The 12,717-nt window shown below is 41.5% G+C and overlaps 1 protein-coding gene across 15 annotated transcripts in view; it reads right to left on the bottom strand.

Moving 5' to 3' along the window:
* LOC139789463 (protein unc-13 homolog B) overlaps positions 1-12,717 on the bottom strand; it is a 213,666-nt gene that overhangs the window by 25,553 nt on the left and 175,396 nt on the right. For all 15 annotated transcript variants that reach the window (XM_071730242.1, XM_071730244.1, XM_071730245.1 and 12 more), the window contains 5 exons: positions 10,757-10,853; positions 9,826-9,969; positions 9,640-9,717; positions 8,565-8,642; positions 883-971 (listed from right to left, as the gene is read on the bottom strand). In XM_071730242.1, coding sequence (XP_071586343.1) covers positions 883-971; positions 8,565-8,642; positions 9,640-9,717; positions 9,826-9,969; positions 10,757-10,853 — 486 coding nt within the window. The remainder of the gene's footprint in view (positions 1-882; positions 972-8,564; positions 8,643-9,639; positions 9,718-9,825; positions 9,970-10,756; positions 10,854-12,717) is intronic.

Raw genomic sequence — 12,717 nt, 5'->3', positions numbered from 1 at the left:
GTTACAGGCAATGGTAATTCCTCACTGATCTCCCCACTTAACTCTGTGTGCTGAAATCACTGACAAATCCCACCATGATTATTTGGTCATAAGTACTGCAAAACTGTAGACTGCAGGAGGCCAAGTTGGTACAATTTGCTTAACTCCCCTTGGCCATGGTTCATCTACACTATAGTTCATGCCTGCATTAATCTTCTTCTAAAGCATAACATGAAATGAATGGCATTTATCATGAGAAGATTGTGTTTTTGAAAACCATTTGGGAATCCTGTATTTCTAGATTTTGCTTAACTGACATCTTTTATGGTTCTCTACAAAACTATTAAGAAGTCGAGCACATTTTTATCCTCAGGTAAATGATGACACGATTTGCAATAAACCTAATTGCTATCCACAGAGCTCCTCTTGAAACATTAGAACACACTGTTCACTACAACATTAGAACAAGTCAATCCAAAATTCTAGACCTATTTCCTTTTTATTCCAATATTTACTTAACAATCAGAAATCAGTCAGCTCTTTCATGCTTTTAGAGCACAGCATTTAAACAAGAATGTTGCTTCATAAATCATAAAAAGGAGCAGGCAATTCTGCTAGTGACAAGCACTACTTACAGAAAAAAATTACTCTATGTAATTCAAATACATTTCACAGTTGAGAGATCTCCATGTTACACTTCTAAGCAGAGCAATATAGAAAAGAGACTTTAAAAACATTTCTCAGTTCCTTAGATGGTCTCAGTATTTGAAAGACTACAATTTATGACAAAAAGAAAAATATTACCCATGATATTACATGAATGTCTTTTCTCTTCCTAACCTGACTGAAAGAGATTAGACAACGAAAGGAATGCTTCAAGGATGGGGACCTTGTTATACTCACCTGTTACCAAACACAGCACTCAGCTCATCCAAAACATTGTTCAGCTTCACCTGGAGCTCTTTGAGATGGTCACTTGCTTCTGCATCCAACTGTGGGAGAAACAACAGCACTTAGTCTGAACACAGAAGGCAATCTGCTGTCCTCCACGGTACTGGTCTTCACTGTCAAGACTATTGTTAGTAAGCAGGTGAACTATCACCACTGGACTGCCAGCTAGGCTGCTCTCCTCCACTGCCTGCTGCTGTGACTGAAGCTGTCAAATCATCCACAGATATTTGCCTAAGAGCAGGAATTGATTTCCTCAGGCTCCAGTACCCTCTAATGCCCTTCCTGATTCTTGCGAAGTTGAGAAAGAAAGAGAATGTGAACTCCCTGTGGCCAACAGAACAAGCAGGCTGAGAAATCACCAAGCACGGTGCACTACCTCGGGTTCACGGTCATTTCACCCCTCCAAGTCCAGGAGAAAGGGCTTTTCAGACTGGATGTTATTTACTCGTGCATTTCTCCATGCATGGTCTTGAAAGATGTTATTTCACCTTCCACCCTGCTGTCAGTATACAACCTGAAGGCTGACCTAGTCACTCCTCTCAGAAGACTGAGAGCAATTGTCAAAATCTGATGACAGTATCATGACAAGGACTGTTGTGCAATGTTATCTTTGGAAAGCATCATCTCAGTTGTGGCTATTGAGCACAACTAGCTCTGCTCTCACATACAGCCAGACGGCTTAGGTAGCTTTTTGTCTACAGCTGTTCAGAGGAGACTTCACAAAACAAACAAATAAAAAATTGCCCTAAGCACTACACAGACACTGCTGACACATTGACACATGCAGTAGGAGTGTCCTTGCTCCACTACTCTAAGTCCAAAGCCACCTGTCTTGTTGTTTGTTTTGTTTTTTTTTTACAATCAACAATGCCCTGTATTCCAGCTGCAGAGATCCCTTCAGCCTCAAAAGAGCCACTTCTGAGCCACTTGTCTGTGACATAACACCACACGTTGAATACTTTGGGATCACTATCTCTGAAAAAGTTAGCTGTAAAACAGATTTGCCTCTGTATGCAGGAAGGCAAGCTGCCTGTAAAACAAAAGCCTTCCAGAAATGTTTGCGTTTGGAATTCAAAGCTTCAGCCCTTACCTGGAAGGCAGAGTATCTATTTACAAACTTAATGAGCCAAATGGCAGCACAGTGGTTAAAAAACAGTTTAGATCGCTATGGTATATCCATGCATGCAGCTATATGAGACTTGAACAGGACAAGAGTTCCTGCTTCTATTTGTGCTGAAACCCTCTTCATATTCTGGACAGGACAGGACAGGAGTTCCCACTTTTACAGTGTTGAAACCCTTTTTGTATTCCTCAGCATCTGCCAGAGAAAGCCAAGCCCTAGGGGTGTTTGGAATCTGATCCATTCACTTTCCTGTTGTAAGCTGGCACAGAAAACTGACTCTTTTATGCATTTGAACCTGTGCTAATCAAATGCCTGGATCAGAATTTTAACAATATTTTTTTTAGAAACCCAAGTAAATTATGATTACTTAAGCCTTAATAACTTCAGGCATTGCTAGCTCTGATAATTTTTGCTTTAGTGAAGAGAATCAATATTCCCATTTTAACTTCATTGCTATGAGGGCAGAAGACAGCTAATGTCATGCTCATCAGCAGTTATTTTAGCCAAACATGTAGGTAAAAAAACCTAAACCAGCATCTGTTGTTGGTGGATAGTCCTGTCCTTACATTAACCCTCTTCTTCTCCTACTGTGTAAAGGGGCAATGAGTCATAGGCTGTTTGGTTTGCTGTCTACAATTAATAGCAGTCCCTGGTTTTGGCCATTTAAAGTAGATTTGAGGCAAGATCCGTTCATGATTCATCAAAATATTTCAAGTAACTGCTTTTCCAGTTGAAAAAAGAGAATAATTTGGCACTAGATATCTATTCTTTACTGTTTGCTTCTACTACTTCTTAAGCTACCAGATCCATGTGTTACAGGACTAGAGGATGTTTATGTCACAACTAACAACTCATTACCCTGGTAAACAATTCATGCAATTAATGCCTTGATTTACTGTGAGGTGACATGGAGAACTCTTCAAGATTCTCCTTGCTATTGTACTTGTTGACTACAAACTGATATTCTTAGAAGCAGAAGAATGACTGATTGGCAGCTCTGTACTGCAAGAAGGGACACTTGGGGCAATGTTTTGCCAAGGGGATGAGGTTCATTATCTGTGGTGAAGAACTCCCTCTCCTCTAGAACATCTGTTCACAGGTCTCTGGGTGCAACTGGCAAGACAGCTGCCCATTACCTCTGAGATGCACAGCCTCCCATTCTGAAAGCCAAACCTGTAAGCGTTGTGGTTCAGTATCCATCAAGCCCTCTGTTATCCTAGAAGGAATGTTGTATTTTGAGCAGCTGCTGCTATGGAAGGAAGAGTCCACATAATACAGTTCTGACTGCTAGCGCTTAAGTATTGGCATGCCTTGGCTTGAAAGCAAATTTCAGGGTATTACCCAAGTGTGAATTGAGTCCATTAGGAAGATGCCAGTAGGTGTATACCACTGTTTAATATATATAAATTATGCATCAGTTACAGAGTCTCTGAAATATCTGGTATAATTGCAAACTATTCTTTGTCGATATTATGCAGCACTGGTAACAGTGCTCAATGAGACAGTGTATGTTTGGCTGTTGCCACTCAGCCAGTGAATGCTAAGGCCAGGAGCTATCACTGGTAGCAGGAAATTCTACTTGGACTACATGAGAAACCTGGCTGCTAGAGTAAAGCAGAAAGCAGTGTTAGGCAGTTGGGTCACTGCCAGATGTCATGTCCAGACCATATCATTTGGAAGCTGGAGCTCAGCAGGCTTATGATCTCCATTCTGTAGGTATACCAGAGATGACTCGAGGGAGAAAGCTAATGAAAAGTTATCTGCCCAAAACAGGACAGCACCCAAAGCACAGTGGCTTCTGATCTCTGAACAAGTGCTGCAGTTCCCATGGAAATAGCAGCTGGCATGGTCACAGTTCTGTAATGGAGTGTGATAACTGAATGTGTGATACAGAAAACCGAGATGGCCACAGAGGGTAAACAGAGCCCTACATTTACATTCCAGGGAAGAAAGCAGGGCCCTCTTAATTCCCTGCAAAAACATGGGATTTGGCACTTCAAAGAATTCAGGCCTCAAAGTCTCATCAAAGCACACTTTTAGGGCTGGAACTTCAAGTTCTTTGATAATCTGAATGGTGTCACTTATGGCATAGCCCCCCAAACTTCAATTTAGATTGATCTTCTCCTGTGTCTCTCATGGATGAAATGGAACTCACGAGTCTAAGAATTTGTAGTGACAAGTTTTATAGTCTTCCAAGAGACTTCACTAGTTTTGGTTTGCATACACACTGGTCAAGTATGAGCAACCAGAACTGGAAGGCTCCTCTGTAGCTGGAGAAACACAGCTCTTGCCTTCTAGAAGACTGAAGATGTTAATCAGTTCATCCTAAAGTATGAGAACCTGTGAAATCATGAGGTCTATCTTACATAGAAGCAGTTACAGAATTCTTCCCTGCTATCCTACATTAGCTTTACTCCAGTTATAGAGCTTACCTAGCTCCAACTTGAAGTTGCTGATTTTTGTTTTGCCTCCCTCCACCAGCCCCTGGGATCTTCCCTCTGGAGAAGTGACTCTGAGACAGAAAGCTCCACAAATTCAGCTTCCCCTTAAGAACTTGCTTGTACTGAATGTTCTCCACTTAACTGAATTCTCCACTTAACTCTAAGATTCAAGAGTAAGGAACCTGGAGCACTGAATCCAAACAACACCTACCAGGGTGGCTTTAGCTACAGCACATGGGATGCTACAGAAGACCAATCAGCAGATACTGCAAATCCGTTGAGAACTTTCTTATCAAATCTTGGCTGTTTCTAAGCTGTCCTGCAGTTTGTTATTCAGGTGGCTAACTTAGCATTTAAAATGGGCTAGCCCCGGCTGAGCATTAGGAGAAGAGTTTCCTGAAGCATTAATTGTACAGATTAGCTTGAAACCAACAGCATGAAAATTGTATGATGACAATCTGTTGCTACTCAGCAGCTAATTCTCTGAGTTCCCTAGGTAGTGCTTATCTCTGATACTCACCCCACATGATTGACCTTGGAAAAAAACAAGTGTGTAAATGCTTTAAACTAGGCTTCCACAGCACATTTACACTCCAGCAGTGGGCAATGCAGTACAGCACCCAATATCAGCACCATGAGTTCACAACTCATGAAAAGCTAAGCAAAATAATGGACTGCAGAAAGCCATCTCTCACAAGCAAAATGAGGAAAGCTTATTCTGGTGTCAGGGACAGCACACAGAGCAGGCTGAAATCTTCAGAGGTGGGTAGGAAATGCAGGTCACACTAGGCTTTATTGGATAATGTATGAATAATTAAATAAATGTGGCAAAATTGAGGCAAACAATAGCAATGAATCTATATAGCCCACATTAGCATAGAGCTAAACTGCAATCTACATCCTGTGTGCTAGAGATGATTCAGAGGAATCAAAGGTTTCAAAAAGCATTCATGTACTCCATTTCTGTCTAAGATGCATGTTCTGATTTCACTGTTCATTATGCTTTTAACACTACCTGCCACTTCATGAGTGCTGCCTTTCCAAAACATGCTTCAGGAATGTCTGAGAATGCTACTGAGCCACAGTGGATCTGCTTTAATCCCGTGAGATCAACACAGCTCAGAATGGAAATGAAAGTATTATTTACAAATCCTCAAAATCACTTAATATGCTTCTTTATGTGTGTGCATGTTTACTTCTCTATCTATATATATGTCTTGAGAGATCTCAAGCATAGACCTCAAGAGAATTCCTCTCTAAAGCTCTTCAGATGTCTTTTTTGTTCCCGACTAGTAATGTTCACAGACCACATGATATCAACACAGTAAAACCAGAGATGCTGGGCAATTTTTCTCTTATTTTGTATCTTCCAAATACTCCTGAGTACTGCAGTTGGAAAAAGAATAAAAGAATCATAGATTCTGCCAAATTGGAAGGGACCCATCAGAATCATCAAGTCCAATTCCTGTCCCTGCGAAGGGCACCCCTAGAATCACACCGTGTGCCTGAGAGCATCATCCAAATGCTTCTTCAACTCAGGCAGGTTTGATGCCATAACTACTTCCCTGGGGAGCCTGTTCCACTGCTCAACTGCCCTCTGGATGAAAAGCTTTTTCCTCAGATCTAACCTAAACTTCCCACAGCACATCTTCCTATGTCCAAGGAGGACACAGGAAGGACTCCAGGTCCAAGTGGACCTGAAGTAGGAGCAAAGGTTCCACTCCTCGTTTGGATTTTTAAAAAAAATCAAAGGAAGGCAATGTATCAAGGACCCCAGACTCAAGAAATAGTGCTGGACAAGCATTTGTATTCCATGTTATGCCACTACACTACAGTGAGACTATAGGTGAGCCCTGTCCTTTTACTTCCCTTGCTGCAAAAGGGAAATATTGTTATGGATTTCCATAGGAGTGTGTATTGGAGCCATTCATTGGCAAAGAGTGCCAGGTACAGGAGTATTACAAAGCTTTCAAGAGTTGTGTGGTGCTACAGCTGTAGATGGGAGTTGGATCTCTGAACCAGAAGCAGATGAAGCCACTAGTACACCATAACCAAAACAAATTCCCAAGTTCTGGCTTCACATAGTAGGTCTAACATAGCCGCCACAGCAACAATGGAATATTTGGTACCTAGTTCTCAACAACATATCTGAGACCACAAAATGGTGAGCAATTCAAGACAACCGGCACATGCTACATCTTTATTGCCCCGAGGAACAGTTCTTTCTTGGGTAAGGAAATCAGGACATTGCTTATGTTTGTGCAAGATGTGTGATGTATAGATTAATATAAATCAAATCTGTCTCAGAAAGTAAGTATCCCTTCCTGAAGAAGGATCATAGGATTCTATGATTCTATGATTCTATGAAGAAGAGGATAAAACCTGTAGATGAATTTTCAGCAGCATATTTGTCTGCACGTTGTAGTTTCAAAGCTGTTGTCTTACCAATTGTTACTTGCTAGCCAGGTTCAATCCACACCAGAAAAAGGACTACTAAAACTAGGACAAGAGCTTGTATACTCTAGAAAAACAAAGAACGTGGCAGGTTTCAAGTCAAGAAGCAAAGTACTACATAGTCACAGTCCCCTATGAGTGACTGTGTGCAAGTAATGCAGGCACCTAACACAACACAATTTATTTCTAGTGATCAGTGGCAGCCTAATGAAGTGGCCATACAGCACTTGAAAAGAAAGGAAAAAAAATTAGTTTGAAAAATAAGCTCCCTAGAAAGCTCTCTAGTTTTTTTCGTGTGTGTTTTATTGCTCACAGTCTGGATTTCTCTTCCTTCTGCCTCCCCCCCTTTTTTTTTCCACAGTGCAGAAGAAATAATGGATTCATCACCTCTGTTCTACCTTACCTGCCTGTCCTGAGGAAGGTTTTAAAGGGGAGAATGCAGAGAAGAGTTCTAGGCTAGGAAAAGTACCTGGAAGTCTTAATTAACACTTTTTTACTCCCCCTATTTAAAACATTACCAGGTGGCATTTTGAATTTGCAGGTGGTATTTTCAACTTGAAATATAAGGAAACCCTACCTAATGGCCACTACTATGGAAAAAAAGTAGCAAATAAATCCCTTAAGGGAAATAAAGTGTACACGGATTAAAACTTTATAAACTAATTCAAAAACATGTCTTCATAAGTCTGTTTTTATTCCTGAAAAATGAGCATTTAGCTACCACTGCTACTATAGTTTGGAGCACATAATTCTAGCTCTTGATGCAGGGCTCAGAAATCAGGATTGTTGAGATCACATGCAAAATAATGACAGCAGTTTTCCTTGCCCCATGGGATAGGAACGTGTTGAGATTTTTGCCACTTTGCAGAATTCTGCCACTGAACACAAGAAAGATTTGAAACAGCAGTACAGGCAAAAAACTGAGCTGCCCATCAGCAAAGCTGACTTTACTCTTGGCATACAGGTCATAGCACAAGTTCTATCACAACACAACCAAAAAAATGCACTTAGGCTTTGAATATAATTTTTCCTAACATCAGCATCAGCAGCCTTTTCTTCATCTTCCTGAATCTTGAAAAGCAATGAAAAAAGAAGAGAAAAAGAAACACATGGATTATATCAGACACAGTGATCTGGGGGAGGAAAGCCTTACTTCTGTAAAAATGGCCACCTTGGAGCAAAGATATTTATATTCATGGAGATATCTGAGAATCCAGCAAAACATGAGTACAGAACACATTTTCAGGATTGCAATATATTGGATAATGGACATTCAATGCCAAGTGTACTGTCCTATGTTTATATGCCATATAAATTGACAGTCAACACTTTCCAGATCAATTTGTTCTTCTTCAGAGCTGTGAAATCACCACTCATGCCTACATGAGCACTGTACATATTCTTCTCTTTCCTCCCCCATGCTAGTCTATCCCTTGCAACATTTGCTCCTGCACCTTATGGTAATTTTGCTAAGAAGTCCCCAGGTGTGGCTGCCACCTCAGACTTCTTACAGTGCATGGTGTTATGGGGCTCTCCTTATGACTGCAGTCTGCAAGTAGTAGTATGATGCAAGTAACTTAATAGCAGTGCAGTAGGCAATCTCTTAGAGCTCTTACCTCTTTACCACCCATGGCTTCAAACATCTTCTCTAGTTGTACTCTCAGCTGTTGGATGTTATTCATCAGGATGCAGGGCTGAAGGGACAAAAGCAGGTGCCTGTTACTGCTCAGGATGAAAAGGCATTTTCACCAGTGGTACAGTGTGTGCCTCAGCACCCTTTCCCAAGTACTGCCACATCTGACACTCCAATAGAGATAGGGCATTCACAGATTTCAGCACTCAAACCTAAAAAAGACAGGTCTGTCTTCAACTTGAAATAGGATGGCCAGTTCCAGAACGAGGGAGATCTCTGCTGTTGTATTTTTCTCCTCAGCTTTAACACAGAGAATGAGCTGGCAAGAAGACATTGTCAGGACAAGGCCCAAGTCTTTGCAGCTCCTGCCATGCCTTGCAAGTGTCCAAGCTGTGTCACCTTCAGGTTCTTAATGCTGCAATGTGTGAAGGGTGTACAGCCCAGATCAGAAGGGGAACTGCCAGCCAAAGCTGCATTCAGAGACACATCTGGGTCCTGCCAGGTCACACTTGGAAGCACCAGGTAAGGGCAAGCCTAAGAAATTGACTCTTTCCTCTGCAGTTACATCTCCAGTACAGGAGACAGCAAAAAACAACATGGGACAGAGCCAGGGTTCAAATAACTAAGAGTCTCTTTTACTTAATACACAGAATTTTACTTAAGTTAGATTAAAGAGCAAGATAATCAGATTGATATAATAGTAAACCAAGAGTGCAGCATAGTATAAGGTCTGCAGAGCCATTTGTGCCCACATTTTAGTTTCATTTTGTTGGTTGTTTTTTTTTTTTTAAATCACCTCTGTGACACACAACCCAGACAGGCAGAGTGGAAGTTAATTTCACTTGATAGCATCCAAGCCCTGCAAATTACCCTCAGGACCTCACTTTGTTCCATGGTCAAGACAGAATTCAACCCAGAAAATTTTAGGAATATTGACAAAAAAACAACACTGAAAAGATTTACACCATCAACACGATCAGGTGCAATACAATAAACTTGTTTTTACAAGGGCGATTATGTGATACCTCAGGGCACAAAGGAAACTCAGCATGACTCACCAGTTTTTCCTTGGAACAGTAGGACTCAAAGCTCTTGGAGAGGATGTCAGCATACTGCATCAGCACTTTCCCAATAGTCTGTGAAGATAAGACATGAGCACTGTTATTCATCCTCTATCACTCTAGGAGAACCTCAAGGCAATAAAACCCAAAGAAAGGTAAACAGCTGGATGCTGAGGATATTACCTTAGCAAACCTCCTATTGTAATGAGAAACAATTACAGGGTCTGGGCACTCCAGCTTCTTAATGATCTCAAAGCTCTGATTGAGCTGAGTGAAGACATCCACCACTGAGCAAGAGAACAGGGCATGCTCGGATGTTTGCTGGAACTAAAACAGAAGTACAGAGTGTCATTCTCAAATGGAAAGAGATGAAATACACCCATTTCATGGCATTTCCATCATCTGCTGTGTTGGAGGCAGGCCAACTTTACCAAAACTTATGTCAAAAGAATTAGTCAAAAGCTCTCCAAAAGGCACAGTGGATTTAAACAGCCAATTCTGTGGAGTTATGGGCTTACTGTCCTTCACCAACTATGACACATGCACCAAGGAAATGCACCATGATGCTGGGGCCCTTAATGAAATGTATGCCTTGCCTGTCAGTTTATGAGAAAAGGAGAAGAGAGTGAAGAACTTCTTTTGAATTTTTCTTAAAATACAGATATGAAAGACAATGCTTACATTAGCACCCAGATTACAGTGCCAACAGTCACTGAACAAATGGGAAGACTTTTGCTCTCCATCATGAATGTTCAGCAAATTAGGAGTAAGATTACTCTGTCGATGGATTAAGGTCACATTCTCACAGCATGACTAAGTACACACAAAATGCCCTCTATTTCAATTACGTCTCACAAACAGAGAGATGAGAGAGCACCAAGCTACTGGCTGACAGGTTAACAGCAGTGGAAAAGACAAATGAAATATATGCACCTTGATATTAAACAACTCCGTGACCTCTAGAGAAAAGTCCTAAAATAAATTCCTAGTTGTTTAACAAGCAACAAGGGCTGCATTCTCCATTTGTACTGACAGCTGTATCTACAGGGTTGTTTTTGATTCTGGGCACTGAAGGATGAAGTGCAAAGTCCTCCACTCAGAGTGACCTACATACCCCATCTTTTTTATCTCTCTCCAGAGCACCATGCAGGAATTCTAAGGAAACATCCTCATTTTCATCCAGCCACTGCATCACAAACTGCTCAAACCACCTGCAAGAGGGACAGGAAAGACAGCAAGTTACAGCAAGAAGTAGAGCACTCCAACCAAAGTCAGAGAGTGCTGCTGTTTCAGGAAGCCTTTTGAAACTTGCCACTGCTAAATGTCTGATTGCTGTTATCTGTGTGTACAGCCAATGTTCCCAAAAATACTCCTACCTGTACACAAGCCACCAGTGAGCAGGGCCTATACCATCACTTGGGATGAACAAGGAGAACACAGTCCAGCCAAGACTTTGCAGATCGTTGGTCCTGAGCTGGCCTTGTTATTTCCCCTGTCCTTCTTTCTTTCTACCTTTCCCTTTATTCCCCTTGAGCACCACCTTTAGTTTGCATCATCTCATTCAATTTTTCTTCTTTCCCCTTTCTGCTCATTTGCCAGACAGGACAAGGGAGGACAGTGTCACTATCTCTGAATGCTAAGAGAAATGGTCCCACTGCCCATTTGGGTCTACCATCTTTCACATGACAGCTGCAAAAGTGAGGAAAAGAAGTGCCTGTTTTCCAGTACCCTCCAGCCAGCCACTTTATCTGCAGAAGCAGACACAGGCATATTTCTAGAATGCTAGGAGGCAATCAAGACTGTAAGCTTTCTCCACTTTAATCCTGCTCTCCCTTGCCCCAGAACTTCTCTAGAACACCTTCTCATTTCTATGGACTGATGATTTCACTGTGAAGAGGTTTGTGTAACATTAGCATCTGGTGATAGCAAAACACAGCTGCTGGGGCTTGCAGGAAGCTTGCCAGCCCTGTAAGTAGCTTTTCATTGTTTTCTTTTAAAGAAGAACCAACTTAATTCATGTTAAGTGCTGGACCAACAGCTTCGGGGCATTGTCATGTCCCCAAACCAGGCACGTCCTTGAAGAAGGACAGCAAAGTTTGATTATGTTTCTTCTGGTCACTTAAGAGGGTAAGCTAGAATCCAAGAAGCAGTCAAAACCCGTATCTCAGGACACCACCTCATGTGAGGTGCACTGAACAAAAGGTTTTTCACAACCCCACCTTGGCCAAATGGGCAAGGTGAGAAACAGCTTCAGTGATGGTATCCTACAGCTAGACATCGTTCTGTCCTCCACTCTGTGAAACATGCACATAGTATAAAAGCAGGGGGGTGTATGTGTGTCTGTGTTTAAGCAACAACACAGCACTTAGAGTTTTGTTTAAATGTCTGTCTAGGATTTGCTGTGTGCAAGTGCCAAGATACCACAGCTGAAGCAAATCTTAATTTCAAATATTACTAAACAGCATTCACAAATAAGGGGGAAAAGTGCCCATGTGTAATTTCAGTCCATACAAAAGATTATTAAGAGCTTCACAAAGTACAGCTTCCTCCAAAACAGGCAGCTGTGTTCACACAGACTGTGCTAATTATGGGCTGAGTTTGCAAAGAATATGAAAGCATGTGGCAGATATCAGAGAGACATCAACAGCAAATTCACAGACAGAGCATACTAGATAGTCTTAAATACTCTTTACACTTTGAAATACAAAGCACATCAGTGCTAATATTGGAAATTGTAACTGACAAAGTGTTAAATGCCAACAGCAGCCTGTCTGTGCAGCCCTATTTAATACAGACAGCAGCAGTGGGACATTGTCACAGGCATGTGGACTTCCTGTGTTCTGGAGAAACTCCCTTTGAGTGGCACAGTGGCCTCCTGAAAGCCAGTATATTTCAGAGCCTGCTGCAAGTTTCTTGAGCTCTCAAAATGTTGTTATTCATTACAATAGCATATTTTCAAGTGATGGATGAATCCTTAGAGGAGAACTTGACCAATTTACAAGGAAGCTACTACACATCTCCCACCTCTTTCACAGGTCCCAGACTGCAAGTTGTTTCACATGCTTCACATGACAT

Source organism: Heliangelus exortis, chromosome Z (assembly GCF_036169615.1).
Source record: "Heliangelus exortis chromosome Z, bHelExo1.hap1, whole genome shotgun sequence".
In the NCBI taxonomy this organism is placed as follows: domain Eukaryota; kingdom Metazoa; phylum Chordata; class Aves; order Apodiformes; family Trochilidae; genus Heliangelus; species Heliangelus exortis.
Note: the sequence above shows the minus strand (reverse complement) of the source record. Positions and strands in the feature narration are given on the sequence as shown.